This window comes from Ammodytes marinus (genome assembly GCF_949987685.1).
Source record: "Ammodytes marinus genome assembly, chromosome: 6".
In the NCBI taxonomy this organism is placed as follows: Eukaryota; Metazoa; Chordata; class Actinopteri; order Uranoscopiformes; family Ammodytidae; genus Ammodytes; species Ammodytes marinus.
In genome coordinates this window covers 15,287,338-15,310,481 of record NC_137235.1, presented here as the reverse complement: position 1 = coordinate 15,310,481, position 23,144 = coordinate 15,287,338, and the positions used below count along the sequence as shown (strand labels likewise).

The 23,144-nt window shown below is 41.4% G+C and overlaps 1 protein-coding gene across 2 annotated transcripts; it reads left to right on the top strand.

The window, feature by feature from the left end:
- Window positions 1-1,050: 1,050 nt before the first annotated feature.
- ptpn9b (protein tyrosine phosphatase non-receptor type 9b) lies at window positions 1,051-21,250 on the top strand. 2 transcript variants are annotated; one of them, XM_080029809.1, is made up of 13 exons: window positions 1,051-1,088; window positions 4,971-5,114; window positions 6,549-6,638; window positions 7,229-7,353; window positions 7,662-7,767; window positions 7,876-7,986; window positions 8,085-9,004; window positions 9,198-9,294; window positions 12,503-12,572; window positions 12,654-12,732; window positions 12,861-13,011; window positions 18,126-18,333; window positions 18,569-21,250. In XM_080029809.1, exons 1-13 carry the CDS (start codon window positions 1,056-1,058, stop codon window positions 18,790-18,792), a joined length of 2,358 nt encoding a protein of 785 aa, XP_079885935.1. In that variant the 5' UTR covers window positions 1,051-1,055; the 3' UTR covers window positions 18,793-21,250. The 2 variants fall into 2 exon arrangements, with proteins under 2 accessions (XP_079885935.1, XP_079885936.1); XM_080029810.1 differs by lacking the exons at window positions 1,051-1,088; window positions 4,971-5,114 and having other exon boundaries at window positions 6,624-6,638; window positions 7,185-7,353.
- The last annotated feature ends 1,894 nt before the right edge of the window (window positions 21,251-23,144 follow it).

Sequence of the window (23,144 nt, the reverse complement as noted above, 5' to 3'; positions counted from 1 at the left end):
AAAAAAAAAAAAAAAAAAAAAATATATCATGATTTTTTTATTTTTTTTTTTTTTTTCCTTCTCTCATGTGGAGCCTGTGCCATATTGGCACGTCGCACATGCTCCCAACCGTTAGGACACTCGCATAGCTTACCACTAGGAATGTCTGCTGAAAGTTCCACAGCTCAGGATTTTAAGCCATGAATTGATGAATTTGCATTGAAGAAAATATGTCAGTTTTCTAATGGCTGTACATAGGCCAATCTATGTGGCTAAATAGCATGCTAATATGATGATTGATTGTGTCAACTGTCTAAGGATGAATGCTAACATTATCTGGTTTCTAACTTTTGCCTGAAGTTACAATATAGCTCACTAACTAACGTTAGATACCCGCTGATAGCCCACCCCTTTTGTTTCCAATGGTGGCTTTGCATTTCATTACCAATGTAAAGTGTCATAAATAGTTAACACTGGTGCTGGGTCATGATTCCTATACAAAAATAAAATTTAAAAGCGTGATATGTTTTGAATGTGCAGAAAGTTTTGAAAAATCCAAGAGAAAACATATTGTGGCTCAATCCAGAATGCCTGAGAGCCTTACTGCATTATAGTCCTTTATAATTGTTTCACCAGGAACCTGAATGTTGTCTTTTCCTTTACAAAAATAAAGACATTTCCACAATAAATTGACGCAGAAAAGGCACAGAAAACCAACACAGAAAAATCCACCAGAATACAGGAAATTAAGTGTTTGACGCACAAAAATTTCTGGGGGAGCACCCCCATACCCCCCACATATAATTTGTCCCCCAAAATATGTAAACAAAATCTAGCCTATGCCTCGTATGTCTGGCCCTTCGTGTGATTATCATGTCGTAATTCGGCCCTTTGTGAAAATGAGTTTGACACCCCTGGTGTAATGCATTTGTTAAACTGCTCTGATGAATTGTTTATTTTTTTCCTGTCCGGTGGATGGTCTCTCTGGGCGGGGCTCGTCTTGGGGTACCTTCTCCTGCAGGGCGTGAGCGAGCGGCTGGTGGGCGCGCCCGTTGCGACGTTGCGGAGGCTTCAAGATGGCGGAAGCCCTGACAACTCAGGAGCAGCTGGTAAGGGACTCTTTACGGATTTTTTTCTCATATCTCGCCATCATGTTTGGAGTGGACACATGTCATTTTCGGTTTCCTATTTAAGCATGTATTTGGTCACGGTGTTTTTCCCGGGAACGATGCGGTCCAGTAACCAGCCCTGGCCCGTTCGCACCCTCCGGAGTCTGACAGCAGTTAGCATGTGTGTTAGCATGATGGCGTTTGCTAGTAGTATTAGTAGGAGGAGGCGGAGGGATCACTTAACCGGCTGTGTGCCTCGAATAGTATTTCCCGTGATAAGCCTACTCTACGTGAACCACATAGATATAGTTCATATCCATAATATTAAAAAGCGATGCCCTGTTACCCATGGCTTGCCTCCTAACATGTGGCTTTAACGCCATCGTTAGCCATCCAGCTGCCACATGTAAGCTAGCAGCTGGCTAATGCTAATAGCTATTGTTGACTTGCAGGGAATTTCCTCGACAGCTATCTTGCTCGGCGTTAAAAACCAAATAGGACCAAATGTGAAGGTTAGGAATGATCAAACACTGATTGTCATATGTGTTGGTTGGCATCATGCATCGTGACACAATGAAGACGCAGTAAGAAAGGACTCTTCGTACAACGCGAGTATTTTGCTACGAGCCAACCAGCTAGTAGCCTATCAGATTTACGGTCAAGATTTCATAGAAGTGATCCTCCGGTTCCTAGCATTGTTGTTGCCGTCACTTTCTAGTAAAGGGGTTGGGCCTGGCTTTGATAGCAAACATCCAATGTCCCTCAGCAATTCTCATGACAGCTTTTTATTTATTTTTTTCACAGCTCCTTGTTTATATCTTCATCGAACATTCACAAGGTTAGCGGTTCAGCGAGACAGGTGTGCTGCCTAGATTTGCCGATGTTTTTCTTGGTGGCTGACATCACTTCACTTTTCCCATATACAGTGTGACATACATCGGTTTAACTGCACAGAAGACACATTATGTACAGGACGCTTTTTAGTTTTAACTAACTGCTGAAAGTCAATGACTTGTTGCTTCATTATAAATCATCACCATCAAGGATAGACACAACCCTGGTTCAGCTTACTGGTGGTAACATACAGTATATGTTGTGATTTAAAGGTACCCTCCTTAACTTCGTTATAGCCCCATACTGTATGTGAAGCTGACTGTTGGTCATTTCCAAACAGGTTTTGGCAACATCAACATCAATTTAGGGAAATGTTTGTGGTGCAGTAAAATTTTTAAGAGGAGGAGGGAACTTTCCAATCTCACATTACTTGATTAAAAAAATGTTGCATTATAGAGAAATGCATTTCCAGTAACTGATTGCAAACGTGATGAGTGTTGAATGCATTTGCTTTGACATAATTATGTGTGATTTGATCCAGGGACGGATGTCGGTTAGCTTTCTCAATCGTGTGTTTTGTGACTTCAGTGTGTCCAGTCAAAGCTTCGGGCTCACTACATTCTTGGCACACACTTCAAGATCTGTCACAGCCGGAGAGTTGCAAATCTTGTTTTATTGCCCAAGTGTTTTGACTGGATAAATGACCAAATATATATTTTTTTCTTTTTTCTGTGTAGGCTAATTATCAAGCTCCTGGCTTAATTCAATACATGTATCAGAAATTAATGAATATATACCATTTTGGTTGATAAATTACAGGTGTTTGTCTGTTTACCTACAATGAGTGTGCCTTGTGTTTTTGCCTGTCATCTAACAAGACAGAGTCTTTAGTTTTTTGCTTGACTACCGCATTCTTCTTCCTTGTCCAACGAGAGAGTAGATTGAAATTTGCTTGTTTGTAGGGGATGAGTTAATCTGTTGGAGTCACTCATACAGGTCCTTCTCATATAATTAGCATATTGTGATAAAGTTCAATATTTTCTGTAATGTACTGATAAACATTAGACTTTCATATATTTTAGATTCATTACACACAACTGAAGTAGTTCAAGCCTTTTATTGTTTTAATATTGATGATTTTGGCAAAAAAGTAAAGAAAAACCAAAAATCCCCATCTCAAAAAATTAGCATATTTCATCCGACCAATAAAATAAAAGTGTTTTTAATACAAAAAAGTCAACCTTCAAATAATTATGTTCAGTTATGCACTCAATACTTGGTCAGGAATCCTTTCGCAGAAATGACTGCTTCAATGCGGCGTGGCATGGAGGCAATCAGCCTGTCGCACTGCTGAGGTGTTATGGAGGCCCAGGATGCTTCGATAGCGGCCTTAAGCTCATCCACAGTGTTGGGTCTGGTGTCTCTCAACTTCCTCTTCACAATATCCCACAGATTCTCTATGGGGTTCAGGTCAGGAGAGTTGGCAGGCCAATTGAGCACAGTAATACCATGGTCAGTAAACCATTTACCAGTGGTTTTGGCACTGTGAGCAGGTGCCAGGTCTTGTTGAAAAATGAAATCTTCATCTCCATAAAGCTTTTCAGCAGATGGAAGCATGAAGTGCTCCAAAATCTCCTGATAGCTAGCTGCATTGACCCTGCCTTTGATAAAACACAGTGGACCAACACCAGCAGCTGACATGGCACCCCAGACCATCACTGACTGTGGGTACTTGACACTGGACTTCAGGCATTTTGGCATTTCCTTCTCCCCAGTCTTCCTCCAGACTCTGGCACCTTGATTTCCGAATGACATGCAAAATTTGCTTTCATCCGAAAAAAGTACTTTGGACCACTGAGCAACAGTCCAGTGCTGCTTCTCTGTAGCCCAGGTCAGGCGCTTCTGCCGCTGTTTCTGGTTCAAAAGTGGCTTGACCTGGGGAATGCGGCACCTGTAGCCCATGTCCTGCACACGCCTGTGCACGGTGGCTCTGGATGTTTCTACTCCAGACTCAGTCCACTGCTTCCGCAGGTCCCCCATGGTCTGGAATCGGCCCTTCTCCACAATCCTCCTCAGGGTCCGGTCACCTCTTCTGGTTGTGCAGCGTTTTCTGCCACACTTTTTCCTTCCCACAGACTTCCCACTGAGGTGCCTTGATACAGCACTCTGGGAACAGCCTATTCGCTCAGAAATTTCTTTCTGTGTCTTACCCTCTTGCTTGAGGGTGTCAATGATGGCCTTCTGGACAGCAGTCAGGTCGGCAGTCTTACCCATGATTGCGGTTTTGAGTAATGAACCAGGCTGGGAGTTTTTAAAAGCCTCAGGAATCTTTTGCAGGTGTTTAGAATTAATTAGTTGATTCAGATGATTAGGTTAAGAGCTCCTTTAGAGTACCTTTTCATGATATGCTAATTTTGAGATAGGAATTTGGGGTTTTCATGAGCTGTATGCCAAAATCATCAGTATTAAAACAACAAAAGACCTGAAATATTTCAGTTGGTGTGCAATGAATCTAAAATATATGAAAGTTCAATTATTATCATTACATTATGGAAAATAATCAACTTTATCACAATATGCTAATTATATGAGAAGGACCTGTAGACTCTCTTTCTGCTGGTTACATGTTTGGAGGACAGATCTAGCTCACTTGGGTGAAAATAAACTGACTGTTGTCTCCTGGCTAATGAGTGCTCTCATCCACGGAATCTTCCAGGGGCACAGGCTGCTGCTGCTGCCATCTGTGTCCCTCATGATTGCAACATTGGCAGGGAAAGAAGTACAAAGCTGAGGAGGCTGACCCCTCATGCATTTTGATGTTCATTTTAGTTGTCAACTTGTCACCCCTATCTTCTCTTGTCTTTCTTTCCTATTGCTCTACCCCCTGAACCCCAAGCTTTTGATTTATTTTCTTTACAGTTTCCCCTCCTCTGGTTATTTCCCTTCTGCACAAACAGATATTTGTAGTGGTGTGTGTGTGACTAAGTTCACCTCAAACACCAAAACCCTCACCTTCTTTCTTCCGTGTCCTCTCTCATGTTTGTCCAGGCTGTGGAGGAGTTCCTGAGTGAGGTGCGTAGCAGGGAGCACCCTCACAGTGCCGGGCTCGTCTCTCAACCTACCGCTGTAAAGTTTCTTATGGCCCGCAAGTTTGACGTCATCAGAGCCATCGACCTCTTCCAAGCGTACAAGGTACAGCAGTGCTATGATTGGCGACAAGACTGAGATGATTGTTTACTTTTTGTATCACCACACCAGACATCTGGGGAAGATATTCAAATGCAAATGTTCTGACCTGAATATTGCAATTGGGATTTTGATTAATTTCTCCCAAGCTTATTTGGTGGTTTTTTGTTGTATAAACCTGCGTTTGTACTAGGCTTGTTTTTCCGATCGGATCGTTTATAAACGATTGGATAGATAATGATTGTTTTTTCCAAGACAATTTGGAACCTTTTGTCTAACTTACTAAACTTGAATCTATAAGTAGGAATGCAGGTAGCAACTAATTTCTCCAAAGTTTAAACGGAAGTTTTAATTTAAACTGGTCAATTAGTCTTTTAAAAAAACACTGAGAAAACCAAGCACAATATAAACGATTCAGGAGCCCTTCAGCCTTAACTTATTTCTAAACAGTTACCAATACATTAATGTTAATGCTGTTGTAATGTGCGGCAATCTGTTTATTATTAAGATAAAGGCCCATCATCAGACACACAGAGGCAACCGGATGGATTTAGACACATCTATCGCTCCGTCAAGTTGTCCAATTCAGAGCTTTTTGTATGGGCAGAGATCGTTATTTTAAGTGTGTCTTTAAAAGATGTCTTGTTTAACGTTAGTGTAGGCTTCTGTTTGCTTGTGCCGGTGTATGGGTGGCGCACGCACCTGTAGGCGTTCTTCTTCCTTTGGCATTTAATGGCAGTCTAAAACACTTGTAGGCAATATGCTGCCCCCGTCAGCTCTGGAAGAATTGCAACCCCGGTACCTACAGTGCTGTTAAAAAAACTAATACTATCACGTTTTCAGAATTTGGCATAGACTGGTAACGGAAGTATTGTTTCTCGTGACATCCCTAGGGTGGACACATTACACAATATTCAAACAAATGAATAACAAATGAGAGTGTAATTGTTGCTGTTATGTTTTGCCCTTTTTTTGGGAGATTCTTTTTCTATATTTGACCGACAGCCCCTAATGTGTTAACAACTCCTCAATGAAGCGGAAAGAATGAACACCCATAAGATTAAATGAAATGTCCCAGCAACAAACACTACCTTTGTGAAGCTTTTTGCTTGATCATTTTGGTAACAGTGTGTAGAGACAGGCGGTGATATTTTTGAGGCTGCACAACTTAATGTTACGTGTATATGGTGGGTCAAAAATAATATGAACCTTAAGGGCACCGTGTGACAAAAGCTAAAAGAATAAAATGTGCTGTCTGCCACTGACATTCTTATCACAGGATTGGTACCTGTTCCAATATAATGACAGCTATTTTGATATACAGACTAACACTAGGCAACGACCAAAGTAAATTTTTAGTTTATTTAAATTCTTTTTCAGGTGCATGCCACATTAATGACTTCCCCCTTCTCTGTCTCCACCGTCTTGTATCAAAAATAGAACACAAGAATCAAAGAGGGCATCATTAATATCAACCCTGACGAGGAGCCCCTACGCTCTGAGCTGCTGTGTGGCAAATTTACAGTCCTGGTGAGTATCGCATAACATTTCCTTTCCAAGTTACTGCAGCTGATCATTTCACAATTAAGCCTCATTTCCACTGAGCTGCACAGTTAGTTTTGGTAAGGTATGGTTTGGTACGGAACGCTATATATGGCTTGTGTTTCCACTGCCGTATGTGCCAAACAGCGATAGCCACGGCAAGAGCCACACTGGCAAATAACTGGGTTGTGTCGACCATTCAATGGACTGCAGTGTGTAGCTCAACCCTCTTTGGACTGCTTGGTACCCAAACGATAGGATGGCAAAAATAGGTACGACACGGCTTATTTTGGTATCCTTCACAACTTTTGACACTGAAAATATAAAATACATGCATGGCGTACCATACCAAACATAACTGTATCTCTCAATGGAAACAAAGCTTCACACATAGGGTTACACCGAGAATGGTTCACAAGCAAGATTTTGGTGTGTTTGTCTATCTTAAGTTTACAGATAAAGATGGAGTAAGATTTTTGTTTAGGCTCACTTAGTATACAGTACTTGACTTGCAATTTCTTTCAAATCACATAGAATTAGCATTGATGTGATTGATGACCTGTTAATGTTGCTACCAGCCTGGCCGTGATGCAAAGGGCGCTGCTCTAGCACTCTTCACTGCTCATCTCCATCGGCCAGATGTCACCACCCACAAAGCTGTGCTGCAGGCCATCATCTATCAGCTGGATAAAGCCATAGAGTGGTGATTCCTTAACCCTTTATACATACATACACATATCCTTGCCGTTTACCTTGCTGTTTGTGTTTGGTTTCACTTGCTCCTTTCAAAATGTTAATGTTCAATTACTGTTTCCCTATCCCACTTTAGAATTGGTCTTGTAATTTTGATTTTAACTTTGACTTTTCTTGCTCGAATTAGTGGGTCAGGTCTCCAGATAGTGTTGGTCCTTTGATGTTCCACACAATGGGACTTCTATGTTTGTTTTCCACCAAGTACATGTATAGAAAAAGAAAACAAGCAGATTTAAGTCGTCTTCTTCTCTCCCTTAGTTTACAAACTCAAAAAGATGGGCTCATATTTATCTACGATATGACCAACTCCAGCTATGGCAATTTTGACTACGAACTCTGTGTCAAGATCCTCAATTTGCTCAAGGTAATTATGAGGCACATGCCCTCTGATCAACCCGTCTTCAAGTTTTTGTTGTCAAAACTGAAACTAAAAACAAATTTTAATTTTGTCTGTCATGTTTGTCTCTTCTAGGGGGCATTTCCAGCTCGTCTAAAATGTGTGTTCATTGTGTCATCACCTCTTTGGTTTCGAGCACCTTTCGCAGTTCTCCGCCTATTTGTGCGTGAGAAGCTGAGAGAAAGGGTACGTATGTCTGTTTTATTTTTGAGTTTAATTACTTCTGTGTATGCCACTTTGTTGCCATTCGTAATTTTGTATCTATTTTCTTCTCCATTCACCAGGTGTGCACAGTGAAAGCTCATGAGTTGGCCAGTCACATCCCAGTCTCCTCTCTCCCTGAACACTTGGGTGGGACCTCCCAGTATAACCACGTGGCTTGGATCCAGTCCTGTGTTAACGCACACACAAACACTGTTCAGGGTGACACACAAGAACATGACACACACGACTGTGTGGGAAGCCTGCTGCGCTCCTACAGCTTAGAGTGCAGCAACACAAGCGCAGGCGCTACACTGTCCCAAACCCATATAAATACACAGTTAGGTTCTGAGCTAGCCATGGCTAACTCTACCTGCTACGATGATAGCAATGCTAACCCACACAACCACTGCATCGTGGTAGAGGGCAGGACTCAAAGCCCAGGCCAGTTCCAGCAGACCCCGCAATCTGCTGGAAACAGGCCGCACGGGAACCACCAACACTGGAACGGCTCAGCAGTGAGCGGGGGGGCCAACATGGCTGTTAGTGGCTCTAGCCCCAATGCTAACATGAACGGCAGTGGGCGCCAGGCCCCTCCCCAGTCAGACACGCCCCCTGACACACCACTTTCACAGAAAGTTGATGGGGACGAGGCAGACGGCGAGGCGACAGACTTTGCCCACAGGTCTCAGAATGAGAGTGTAAAGGAGGAGGAGGATGAGGAGGAGGACGATGGCGAGGAAGAGGAAGGGGTGCCTCCATTGCCCCAGAAGTCTTTGCCTCGTCCCCCTCACCAGCCTTCCTCCCCACCCCTGTCTTCATCATGGGGTCCTGATGAGGATGAGGACAGCTGCATGGAGATGTCTGTTCACATGCCAGAGCAGGGAGGCATGGCAGTGCGTGACGTGGTGGACTATGTCAAGAGGAAGAAGAAGAAGGGGATCTATCAGGAGTACGAGGAGATCCGCAAGGAGCCGCCAGCAGGCACTTTTGACTACTCCAAGTAAGACATGAGAAAAATGATTCTATGAATTGGTTTCCTATTTTCTTGTGTGTGTGCGGGAGTGTCTCTCTGCTGGTCACTTCCTTTATTTACTGATTTTCTGTACCAGAAGAAACTTGAGTGAAAAGCATGCGTATAACTCATCAGCCGACTGTCTCGTTACCTCTCAATTCATTCAATTCTGCCTTCACAGAAAACTATCCAATCAGATAAAGAACAGGTACAGCGATGTTCTCTGCCTTGATCATTCTCGGGTGCGACTCTGTGAGCTTTGTGACGACGAGGATGAGGTAATAATTAATTTGAGATAAGTTCTCTCTTTCTCTTGTTTAAATAATTATTTAATAATACACATGCTTTGGAAAGTTATAACACTGGATAAAAGATGATTTGATGAATGTTTGCTGCCAAATTTTGATTGCTGTCAGTCATATGTAGGCCTCTGTTCCACCTTCACGTAACAGGTAGGTTTATGTGACTTTGCAGAAACTATGTTGTACAGTATATTAAATGTATGTAGTAGAAGGAACTTACAGGATCAACAAAGTACTTTTTTGACTTGTCACCTGCCCTTGTCTACCTCATCTGATATGTGTTATTGAAAGTGGAGTGCGTGACAGTGTCATACTTTTTGTGGTGAAAAAGAAAGGCCTTTTTTGGGGGGGGCAATTCAGCGCTTATTTTTCTAAAATTAGTACAATTGTTATTGTAACTGATTTAGGGCTGCAACAACGAATCGATAAAATCGATTACTAAAAGCGTTGGCAACGAATTTGGTCATCGATTCGTTGAGTCGCGCGATTAATAAGTCACTTGTAGGCGCGGCACTGTTTACATCCAGCCGCCGACAGGTTCATGCACGCCCACAGCGAGCCTTCCGCACGTGAAGCGGTGCGGGAAGGCTATAGTGTGAGCGGCCACAGCTTGTATTTTGGTCATATCTAATACTGGACTGTAGGCCTATATAAAAGTGTTGTACCTTTGCTGTCTTTGGGTTAAAAAAACTCCTTCAACTCAGTATCCGTCTAGTCCAAAAACACTCTGTCAGCTGCTGCTGCTGCAGACGGTGTGCAGTGCAGACGGGCTCGGAGAGTCGCCATCGGTGCGTCAACAGTCATTCAAAGCAGCGGCAGTAATCACACAACCGAACGGTGTAGAAAGTCCCGTCAGTTAAAAATAGTAATCCAGTTTTTAAATCCATGTTAAAATCGGAAGGATATAGAACTTGTTAGCTTAAAAAAAAGTAGCAAACATGTCAAATGTGATGTGTTCAGGCCGGCTCAGTAATATGATTGGTGTGTTCAAATGCAACACAAAAAAAATAAATTTGAGATTTTGGCGAAAACTTGTCTTCCCAGCAATATAAAATAGATAGTAAAGATGGAATTATGACCTGTTTTAATGTCCTATCTTGAGCTATGATCATATCAGCAATTAAAGCAATAATACAAGTTCTATTTCAACAAAATAATAGAAAATGGGTCTCGAAAATGGTATCAATAAAAATTAACGATCTGTCATCTGAGAGAAATTAAGATGATTAATTTTTTTTAACCATTAGTATTTACCGGTTAAAAATCTTATCGGTTGACTGGTTTACCATGGACATCCCTTATATACTGTATAAATATATATCATACATTGCATGTTTTTTTGTGTTATCCCAGTTAAGTTTATTTTAAATTTATTATCATTTAATATTACTTTTAATAGTTCCGGGACATTGGAGCAATAACCTGGGGCCTCATTTATAAAGGTGTGTGCGTAGAAACCTTCCCAAAACATTGCGTTTGCACAAAGCCAAGAATGTGCTGCGCATAAAAAAAGTTGAGATTTATAAAACTGTGCGCGCAATCTTCCCTTTTATAATTACCCACCTGAGGTGAATTGTGCGCGGACGATCTCCGCCCCGTGTCATCCCACTTCACCTCCCAATTTCATCCCAATCTACCATACATGGCGAATGCTAAATAGCTCCTGAATATGATGACGCACTTAATAAGCATGGCATTTTGACTGACATGAGGAAAAAAGGAGGCAACCGGCCGCAAAGAAAGCGACTGGGAAGGAAGAAAGCCCGTGCCATGCGTCGGTGTAACTGCCACACAAACACACACGCACGCTGATCACATATCATGATTGGTACAGTCGTTATAGTCTTTGTTAAGCTGTTTTGCCCAACTTTTTACTGTATGAAATATCACGTACGGTATTAGCGAACCTATAGGACTATATGTAGGCCTATATAAAATGTGTTGTGAGAAGTGAAATAATGCATTAGCCTATAGTCTATTCCAAAGCATTGTTTCCCTTCTGTGAGATCCACACATTTCCAACAACGTCAGATTATAGTTTAAACTTCCAGGGTTAGTTGTTATGGGAAAGAGATGCATACAATTATTTGCTAAATTAATAACATGATTTTATCTAACAAAATATATAGTTTTAATTAATATGTTTGGCCTTAACTTTGTACAAAACTACTTTTTACACACAGCCTAAAATATAGACTATTTGCTCTCCCGCTGGCCACTCACGGACACACCTCCCGACGTATATGATATTATTATAGAGTAGAACTATAAGATTCAATTTAAAAATATAACCAAAACATGTATAGACCTACTTGATAAGTAAATCAACCTACATCATTACTGCATGCCATAGAAAACAGTAGCCTATATTCGCAACAATAGGTACGCACATATAATTGATTCAATATATTGGGAGCCATGCATTTCACAAGGATGTGTGTGTTTTTCCGATGACAGAGCTTTATTTCGTGGTGAGTGTAGCTGATTCCCCGAGTCAGGAAAACCTTGCGGAAGCTCTACGCATGGTCAAAAGTTGGCGTGGGAATACGCACACTTCTCCGCAAAGAATTATTTTATAAATACCACCGGTTTGCCACCGCACATTTGACTGCACATTCTGCCTGTCTACGCAAGGTTTCTGTGCGCAGCAAGCTTTATAAATGAGGCCCCTGGTGTTTTGACACTTCAGTCTGCACTGTGAATTTGAAATAATGTTCAGTTTTTGAATAAAGATGCAGCATTTACAAATGTTTCTTTTTTTTATCCGATTAATCGAAAGAATAATCGACGATTAATCGATTATTAAAATAATCGTTAGTTGCAGCCCTAAACTGAATAATGACAAACTATGAACATAAGACCAAGTTGTGTAAAGTCCCACAGACAAAATGTTGGCTTTAGAGCAAATGTTGGTATTGGAAACTAAATTAATTTCATTAGCTGAACAAGCTGTACTGAACAAACAAAACTATATTGTATATTACTGTTGTATGTAGCATCATTGTGTGACCATTTCTAACTATTTACTGCAATAAGGGAATTGTCCTGATAAATTGGATTCTACAGATATGTCAGAGAATGTGAGGACCCAACTCTATAGTAATGTTCAATGTCCTCCTACAGGGGGCAGTATATCCCAACACCATGCAGGGAGTCTCACCCTCTTCTGCTTTGTGTTTTGCAGACATCCGATTACATTAACGCCAGTTTCATGGATGGGTACAAGAGGGGCAACGCCTACATCGCAACTCAGGGTGAGCAGCTAGTGGCAAGTTATTATCTAGTCGGCAGTTAGGTAGTGTTACCATGGCCTGACAGACTTTTGTGTTCCTCAGGTCCTTTGCCAAAAACGTTTGTTGACTTTTGGCGCATGGTGTGGGAACAGATGGTACTTATCATTGTCATGACCACCAGGTAAGACTCCTTTACCCCTGCTTTTTGAAGTCAATTGTGGGTGATAGATGTACTTTGCGTGTTGCTATGCTGAAGTGATAGTCCAAGTTCTGATAAAGTCCCGATTGGCTGAATTCTGTGTCTCTTAGGGTGGTGGAGCGTGGACGTGTCAAGTGTGGTCAGTACTGGCCTCTTGAGGAGGGCAGGACCGAGCAGCACGGATACTTCTTGGTCAGAAACACACACATCCAGGTGTTTCAGGACTTCAAACTCTCCCATCTTGAACTTTACAACACACAGGTAAGTCAGAACAACCGCTGTGCTTCCTGCTTTCCTACTGTGCAGACGCTTTTCTGCTTGCTCTCTCCTCCTCTTGCACTTTTTGCTTACATTCTTATTTTTCCTCGATAATAAATTTAGCAGCAGGTCCTGGATACATACAAATCAAAGGGACTGTAATTTATTTTTACTTTTATAGATACTACAGGCATTTTTGGACACTTTTACGACCTTCTCAATAGAACGTGAGGGGGGGCCTAACAACAGGACAAGCCTGTGGTGACTGGAAGCGAGGCGCTCAGCTAAAGCTAATTAGCAGCAAGATGCCTCCCTTATCTAACGAGGACTATCAAACACTCCTACAGAGGATTACAGCACTGGAAACAAAAATGAATCGAATAGAAATGAACATTGATGTGAATGGACTATGTGGGAACGACACCACTCTATCAGTGACTTTAAACAGTGGACAAGATCGAGCTAACGCACAGCTAACTAGCACCGACAAGGCTATGAAGAAACAAAAGGGCCGTGTCCAGGTTAGTGATAACCCTCCCTGGAATCGTCTTGGTGGAAGGCCAAAGAGATTGGAAAAGGGAGGACGGATAACCGGCAGGGCCGAGCACCATGAGATGACTGATCTGGATGGCTGGCCTGCGTTATCACTCAGGCACGGTGCCTCCTCAACCCCCGCGCCTCGGAGGCCGCAGCAATGGATTACTGCAAGGGAGAGAGGTAACAACAACAAACTTCCACAGCAAACAAGTGTGCAAGTGTCGAACCGGTTTACTCCACTGATGCAAGTCCCTGGATTTCCCTCTGATGACCAAGATAGCATAGCGCCTTCACACAACAAGGTAAGGCCCGAAAGCCAAGAGCCACAGAGAGAGCTAACAACCGGGCTAACCAAGCTAACGACCGGGCCTGAAAACCTGATTGTTGGAGACATTTCTGTTAGAGATATGAAAAGCATGTTTAGTGTTGATACCAAAGTACTCTGCTTTCCAAATGATATGGTGTCGGACCTAGAAGAGAGAATCCTGGAAATTGCAGCTGCACACACAACTGTAAAGAACATCATTCTGCACATCGGATCAAATGATGTTGTAAAACAAGAGTCTGAAATGTTGAAACAGGACTTTAAGAATCTCCTGAACACGGTCAGCTCACTGAATGCTGAGGTGTTTATCAGTGGTCCTCTGCCACCAATCAGAAGAGGACCTGAGCGATTCACTAGACTGTTAGCACTGAACACATGGCTTTCAACTGTGTGCCCTGACCACTCAGTGCATTTTATTGACAATTTTAACATGTTCTGGAATCGCAAGCAGCTTTTTAAGACAGATGGACTTTGTCTAAATAAGGCTGGAGTCAAACTATTCACATCCAACGTGATGTACGTCCTACGTCACCAATCTGTTCGTGCCAAGGACAAGGCCCAGGAGAAGAAGATAACACAGCGTAGCAGCAGCGCCGAAGGACAACTGCCGGCCCCAGATGACAGCTCAGACCAGGAGAGATATCAGGGCAGAGAGGAGGGGGCTCCACCCATCCCCGTCTCCCCTGGACCACGCAGGTCAACACCAAGCCGACCTCTCTCTCCTCGTTTCTCTCCTACAACCACCCTTTCTCCATCCTCTCCTGATCTGGGATTTAAGGAAATCATATGTACCCCCAGCAGTCAACGTCCCCCTCAACTCGCCAATCTAAGCCACAGCGCCCGGCTCTTCACCCCGCCACGCAAACCCCCTCTGATCCCACCGCGACGTCATCATCATCAGGCTAGGGAGACTGATGATGTCAGCACTTGTTGATATGTGCCGGGCCGCGGCTACATAGTTAACGCCTACGACTCACAGGATAAGCTGGGGCCCTGTTTCTCAAAGTGTATCTCAAGTAACAGGAAACTCTTAAATCCTGTAAATGTATCAAATCTGATAAGCATTCCTCTTCAGCCACAGTGTGCTGAAATAAATCGGGCTGACAATGCTTCGAACACACTAAATTTAGCTTTATTAAACATCAGATCCTTGGCAGGTAAAACATTTTTAATTAATGATCTTATTACTAGGCACAATCTTAATTTTATGTTTTTAACTGAAACTTGGTTAGACCAAGATAACAGCTCAGCTGTTCTGATAGAGTCCGCCCCCCCAAACTACACTTTCGTGAGTGAATCCAGAGTGCATAAAAAAGGAGGGGGGGTTGCTATTCTGTTTAAAGAATCTCTACAATGCAAAAAGATGTCTTATGGAAATTTTGATTCATTTGAGTATGTGGCTCTACAGTTAAATTCAGCCTCTAGAGCTATTTTCATCAATATCTACCGGCCACCACAATACAATGCAAGCTTTTTTGATGAACTTACTGAACTGCTGTCTGTAATCTGTACTGAGTTTGACTGTGTATTAATCGTCGGAGATTTCAATATTCATACTGACAAACCAGAGGGCAGATGTGCGAAAGAACTGTGCTGTGTCCTTGACAACTTTGGACTAAATCAGCATGTTGACAAACCAACTCATAACAAAGGGCACACTCTGGACCTTATCATTTCCAAAGGAATGAACATTTCAGACATAACAGTGGCAGATATGAGTCCCCTCACGGACCATTCCTGTTTATTTTTTGAGAGTACAATGTCTGTTCACACAATTGATCAGTCAAAAGTAATCAAAAAGCGGTATATTACAGAAAATACCAGTGAAACATTCATTCAAGCATTTTCTTCGATACCACCCCTCCCCTGTAACTCAGTTAAGGAGCTCTTAGAAAACTTTAACGGCAAACTTACAAGTGTTATAGATGCTATTGCGCCCACTAAGATGAAGGTTGTTTCTGGTAAGAAAATATCTCCTTGGAGAAATGCCCCGCAGGTCAGAATAGAAAGAAGAGAGTGCCGTAAAGCAGAACGCAGGTGGCGAAAAACAAATCTCCAGGTTCATTATGACATCTTCAAAGAGAAACTGTGCACGTTTAACTCAGAACTGAGAAATGCAAGGCATTCTTTCTTTTCTGACATCATCACCAAAAACAACAACAATGCACGTGCCCTGTTTGCTACTGTCGACAGATTAACAAACCCTCCTGTGCCAGTAGCGTCTGAGCATCTTTCCACGAGGGCGTGCAATGAATTTGCCTCCTTCTTTACTGAGAAAATTCACAAAAACCTGGAGGACATTATACAACACCTGAACTCCTCATCCTGTTGCCTTGACATTCTGCCCACAGGCTTCTTTAAAACTGTTTTTAGCTGTATGGCCTCAGATGTTCTACAAATTGTCAATATGTCCCTTCAGACAGGTGTATTCCCACAGGCCCTGAAAACAGCAGTCATCAAGCCACTCCTAAAAAAGAACAATCTAGATACATCACTCATGAAAAATTATAGGCCCATATCTAACCTACCATTTTTAAGTAAAATCATTGAAAAAGCTGTTTATCAACAGCTAAATAACTACTTAGCAATGAATAACTGCTTTGATGTCTTCCAGTCAGGATTTCGACAACACCACAGTACTGAGACTGCTCTGGTTAAGGTCCTCAATGACATCCATTTAAACACAGACAGTGGCAAAAGTTCTGTCTTAGTTTTACTGGATCTCAGTGCCGCTTTTGACACAGTTGACCACAGCATATTACTAGATCGACTAGCAAACTGGGTTGGACTTTCGGGAACTGTACTAAGCTGGTTTGAATCCTACTTAAAGGATAGAGACTACTATGTGTCAATAGGCAATTTCACATCTGAGCGGACAAATATTACATGCGGGGTCCCCCAAGGTTCCATTCTTGGCCCTCTTCTATTTAACATCTACATGCTCCCACTAGCTCAGATTATGAATAAGAACAAATTATGCTACCATAATTATGCAGACGACACACAAATTTACATAACCATATCACCAGGAGACTACAGTCCAATACAGGCACTGAGTAAGTGCATTGAACAAATCAATGATTGGATGTGCCAAAATTTCCTTCAATTAAACGACGATAAAACTGAAGTAATTGTCTTTGGTGCCAAAGATGAGCAATTAAAAGTCAGCGCACAGCTTACATCCATTATGTTAGAAACTACACCCCAAGCCAGAAATCTTGGTGTTGTTGTAGACTCCGACTTGAATTTCAAGAAACACATAAAATCAATCAATAAATCAGCCTACTACCACCTAAAAAACATATCAAGAATTAAAGGGCTTATGTCTCAGCAAGATTTAGAAAAACTTGTCCATGCATTTATCTTTAGTAGACTTGACTACTGTAACAGTGTCCTTGCTGGCCTTCCAAAAAAATCAATCAGACAGCTTCAGCTAATTCAGAACGCTGCTGCTCGAGTCCTCACTAGGACCAAAAAGGTGGATCACATTACCCCAGTTCTGAGGTCTTTACGTTGGCTTCCAGTCACTCAAAGAATTGATTTCAAAATTCTGATGTTGGTTTATAAAGCACTAAATGGTTTAGGGCCAAAATACATTACTGATATGCTGATAAGTTATGAACCGTCCAGAGCCCTTAGGTCGTCTGGGACAGGTCTACTTACAGTCCCTAGAGTTAGGACTAAACGAGGAGAAGCAGCTTTTAGTTTTTATGCACCAACAATCTGGAACAAACTCCCAGAGAACTTGAGGTCTGCTGCAACTCTCAGTTCTTTGAAATCGAGTCTGAAGACTTTTTTGTTTCCTTTTTAACTTACAATTTTCATTTTATTTGCTATGTTTTTAAATCGAGTTTTAATTTATTTTTATTTTTTTATTTGCTTCTTTTATTCGCTTTTCAATGTTTTATAATGTGTTTTATGTATTCTAATCTTGCCCCTGTAAAGCACTTTGAGTGGCCTTGTGTCTGAATTGTGCTATATAAATAAACTTGCCTTGCCTTGCCTTGCCTTGCATTAGAAATGTTTAAACTAGACATGTTAAAGATAACAAGAAGGTTCATATGACTTTGATGTCTCTAGCGTAGGATATCATTTGTCAGCGGCATTTTTAACAACACACTTTAGATAGTCACCATTTCGTGTTATTCAGTAATACTTGGCATGCATATTGGCCCTCATCTTCTTACATTCAAGTTCAAATAAAAGAGAAAAGGAAATATCTAGTCTTCTCTTAACTTTTGATACCTTTTCTTAGTCTGGTGAAAGGCGCGAGGTGTGCCATTACCTCTATGTCAGCTGGCCGGACTTCGGGGTGCCCAAAAGTGCTTCAGCTATGTTGGACTTCCGTGAACATGTACTTCAGAGGAGGGAGGCCGCAGTCCAGAGCCTGGGCTCCAGTTGGATGGGGCCTCCAGGGGGCCCCCCTGTGGTTGTGCACTGCAGTGCTGGAATCGGCCGTACAGGTAAACACATGGGCCAATGTGAATTCAAAAATGTACCTTTACAATAGATTAACTTGTCGCCTTATTATTCATGCCACTCTGATGGGGAAATTAAGTCCAACCCAGTAATAGTTTTCGAGTCTTGTCTTTACTGTCAAAAGTTTTGTGTCCTTCATAGAACGGATACATGTTTCGATTTACCTCTCCATCTTGCTTTCTCCCTGTCCCATCTATCCTTTCCTGCTCTCCCTGCCAGGCACGTTCTGTACACTGGACATCTGCCTGTCCCGACTGGAAGACATCGGCACAGTAGATGTCTGTCAAACAGTGCGCCGAATGCGAGCACAGAGAGCTTTCAGCATCCAGACCTGGGACCAGTACTACTTCTGCTACACAGCAGTCATCGAGTACGCCCAGCGCAATGGTAAACTGAGCCCAGTACAGTGGTCTGACTCAGACCTAGAGACTGACAGCGAGTGAGTGACACGCAGAGGGATTAAAACTGAATGGGATAGCCAACCTAAGCCGAAGTCATAGGAACAAAAGAATAAATAATGGCGTTTCAGACGAAGAGGAATAGGATGGGTATCTTGTTTTGGCTCTTGATGTAATGATGCAGACTCCCACAGTTGCTCTTCCTTCACATGAGTGGATGAGACAGAGGAGGCGAAGAGCTGGAGAAAAAAAAAATACAGGGAGTTGCATCACCTATGGGAGCAAGCTGTCCTGCCAATTTCCGAGCCCCTTTTTATTTAGCAACCTACAGGGGAGCTTGGCCTGTCCTGAACCTGTCTTATTGACAAGAGTTGTACGAGTTGTAGCATTTTTATATTGACTTGCACATGAGGAATGACAAACTTGAACTTTACCCCTTGAAGCCCTCCAAACCCCCAGTCTTTGTTCCTCTTTGTATTTCTTGCTCCTTTTCGACTCTGAACAAGTCTGTGATAACAGATCAAATGTGAAGGGTATGAAAAGTGAAATCTTTTTGTTAATGTTCTTATTTTAATTTTATTTTTTTCAGTGGAAATGGTTCTACATACGCAAATGGTCATAAGTGAAAGTAGATCAGTATGTGAGCCATTAAGTCCATTTGTTTGTTTGTTTTCCTTTTAATTTCTGTTCTTTTTTTCTATGGTGCATTTTCTACGTGTGTTTCATATTTGTGCATATGTAGACTAACTTTTCAAAGCCAAAGTCCTCACCCTGAATGCTTGGATGTACTCCTTACTGAGATATTATAGACTGAAGCCCATGTATATTCTTGTAACATACATTTATACCATTTTGTGCATAATAACAACCTCTGAGAGAAGAGCAAAGAGAGGCTTGTTTAATATAATTGACTTAACCGTGAGAATGAATATCTATGTAGCGAGCCGGGCTATGACAAAATATAGAAGCATCTGGTATTAAAACTGATATCATATTGCAAATCTGTATGATTTGTCTGGTCTAACATCATATTTACTGTTTGAGCGTTCCGATTGGACGATCTTAAGTAATTTGGCCTTAACTTGATCCACTGCCTCGTTGTTCTGAGACCTAAACCATATCTGAAACTGTAAACTTTTATTTCCCCCTTCGTTCTTTCCCTTCTTGAATTTTACTCCGTTGATACCACAACTGTTGTTTTATTTTCGAGGCATGTTCTGCCTCAGATAATTGTGCCTTCAAGTTTTCCTTAGCTTAACGTCTCACTAGAATAGTAATAAGACCCAAAACAGTGCACTTGAATAGTACACATTGGTGATGTGTCACACAGGACACCCACATTTTGCCTATAGTCCTGAACATAGTGCACTACTAATGAATAACAAAAAAGTAGTGAGTTAACTGGGACTAAGCTCTGGTTTGAGACATGGCTATTATTTTATCATTTGACCTCAGGGGGTAATTCTAGTGTTTTTATTTGCCTAGTGTCAAAGAACCGTTTCTGGGTTTGCCTCTGGTAAATTATCATTTAAGGAAAAAAATATATCAATTTCATTTTGTATTTTTTACTGTATTGTATCCTATATTTATGTCTTTGTAAAACTTCTACAATATTGAAATCAGTGAATGTTGGTACGATGCTACAAAGGAAACAAACCAGTTATTGCATTTGATAAGCTGAACAAATCAAATGGGGAGTGAAATATATTTTTTGTTGTTCACAATGAAAGTTTTGTGAAAAATGTCCCTTGCCATTGTATTTTCAGAACTGACTTGTATAAATGTTGATTGTTCAATTCTAGGACAATATGAAGGGTGGGTGGGTGGGGGGTCAGGGGAATCTTAACGATTATGTTTTTAGAGAGCTTATTGTTAAACTCATGAGTAACAATTACATTAACGTCTTAGTGTCTGGTACCCAATGCCAAGGACAAAGCAAAAAACTATCAAGAGAAGAAAAATATAGCAAAAAAGACAAGTGGCTGCCATTTCTGTTCTCAAAACCCCAGGTTCTGTTTGTCTATGAAGAAAAAAGGTTTGTCAGCATGGAAAGCAAGCCTTGAATGTTTTTAGGGTAATGGTGTCGAGAGATAGTCTAGAGAGACAATGGATATTGTTGGTGAATGTGGACCCTTATTCCCTCAATGCCAAAGGCCAAGGCTAAACCTAAAGATTATTTTCCTTTCACACATCCTCAACAGCCTACAAGCATGGACCTACCAGTGTAGCCTTGCATCCACGGACACAGAAGGACTCGGGAAGCACCTCTGGAACTTTACTATGTATAGCTTCAAAATGGGAGAGTCAGTATGTAAAAGAGTCTTGGTCCCCATGTTACTTTTAATTTGTTTGTATGAGAAACTGAGAATGCAAAGTAAATTGTTATTGGTGTTCCTTTAATGATTCTTCCTGTGCTTTAAGTTCTCGTGATTGAATTATGGCCTTTTACATGCTGTCAGCCCGGCTGTTCCATTAAAGCAATGGTATTACTATCTTGAATGAGTACGACGTTATTGTGATTTTTTTTTCATGACTGAATTGAGTGTTGTATAGATTTAATTTGCACAATCAACATACCCACCGTGTTTTCAGTGCTGTAGGGCTGCCGCTTAATACAGAAAAATACATAACTACTTGGCAGTTATTGTTTTAGATAATAGAGCTATCCAAAAGTATAAAAGTGTGAGTTTGGGCTTGCAAGATATTAAAAAGTAACAAGAAGCATGGCAACATTAAAAATATACAGAGTTCCAACATTATTTTTTAAACATTAATTTTCAAGCAAAAAACAAATCTCCCTCTTGGAGAGTTTTTAGTACTACATATTTTCTGTTTGTTATTTTTTTCTAGTGTCGGGGATAAACTTATTCCAAGAACAATTTTAGCAAAAATCTCAATAATCCTATGAAGGATTTGATCATTAGATAAGCAAAAGCTGTTATTACTTTAAAACAGTTTTGCTCAGAAATTGTTTTATTATGCCACATTGGTCATATTTTCATATTTCATTTGTATGATCTTACATTGACGTTGATCCATCCAAGAAATTGTTCCAGCGTGTTACTCCCCTTCAAACCGTGACCTGTCATTTTCTGACATGTTAATTTGTGTACCAATGAACCAAACAAGATATGAAATGAGGATATTTTAGAGGTGCAGTTAGTTGATTTGAGCCAGACTTGCTGTTTTCATTTGCTTCCGGTCTGAAAGCTAAAAAAAAATAAAAACAAATGATTTATTGAAACCAAGTTCTCAAGTGTTTTGCTACAAAACCTTCACAGAGCTTGTCTTCACTCTGCCTTCACGTCCACATTGCAGCAAGAGCAAACTGTCTCCTTACGCCAGGAAAAGAAGCGTCTTAAACAGTTCATCTTCCTCCTCTTGAGCCTGCCTTCTTCTGCATTGTCCTGTCTGTTGGCTGGCTCCACAGCGGTGTGAGTAGCAGCAGCAGCAGCAGGGCTAGAGTCCTGAGAAATGGAAGCCCAGCCATCACTTTCACTGTTTGTCTCCTCAGATTTATCCTCTAGTCCAGGTCTGTCCAGTGGAGGAGCAGGCTGAACTATATTACGACCTGATGGCAGTGGTAACATGACTGCTGCTGGATGAACCCTGTATGTTGCACGTAATCTGTTGAATAAAGAAACATCCAATTCCCAGTGATCAAATACATTAGCCACTAACATTCTGTATTGTCATGCTAAATGAAAGAAATTAACAATTCAAACTTTACATTTTTTTAAAGGACTTCATGTCAGTGATCATAGGAACCATTTAGAGGAAGTCCAGCCCTATCTTGCCCAACTTGCAATGACACTTACTTATTATTTACATATGTTCTAAAGATGGAGTGTTTCCAGATCGGGGCCTGACTGGTGCCTGGTTTGTCTGCCTGACTTGTGCTGGATTCAGCTGCCGCAGACACCAAAGCATTACTGAAAGAAAACGCTGTGGTGGGCAAATGTTTTTCTGCTAGAAAATGGGATTTGCAAAAGTACAAATCAACAGACACACACACACACTTACCAGGAGCTGAAATAGGCGCTGCTGCAAAGGTAGCTCATGGTAATGAAGGAATGGTCGAGAATTTCGCTGGGAGTAATCCTCTCCTGTTCATCCCACTTGAGCATCGCCTTCAGCAACTCAATACATTCCCTCCTCTCGTCAGCCTCTGTTTTGTTATTTTTCTCCAGACACATCTAGTTTTAACAAACAATGGAATAATCCAACAGGGGTCAGGTCATCTTCGCAAATTATGAAATGACAATCAGTAAAGCCATCTGCAGCCTCTTTAATAACATACCGTTTTCATGTCATCCAGACAGCGGAATGGGTATAGCCTGTTGTTCGTAATGTTCTGTGTTGATCCCCAATACTGTTCAGGTGTCTAAACGAAGGTT

Bases quoted from the DNA above. Each gene is read 5' to 3' on its own strand.
- ptpn9b (XM_080029809.1), top strand. From the start codon at position 1,056: ATGGCGGAAGCCCTGACAACTCAGGAGCAGCTG. The intron at 7,987-8,084 runs GTACGTATGTCT...TCCATTCACCAG, and splicing joins GTGAGAAGCTGAGAGAAAGG to GTGTGCACAGTGAAAGCTCA. The intron at 18,334-18,568 runs GTAAACACATGG...TCTCCCTGCCAG, and splicing joins TGCTGGAATCGGCCGTACAG to GCACGTTCTGTACACTGGAC.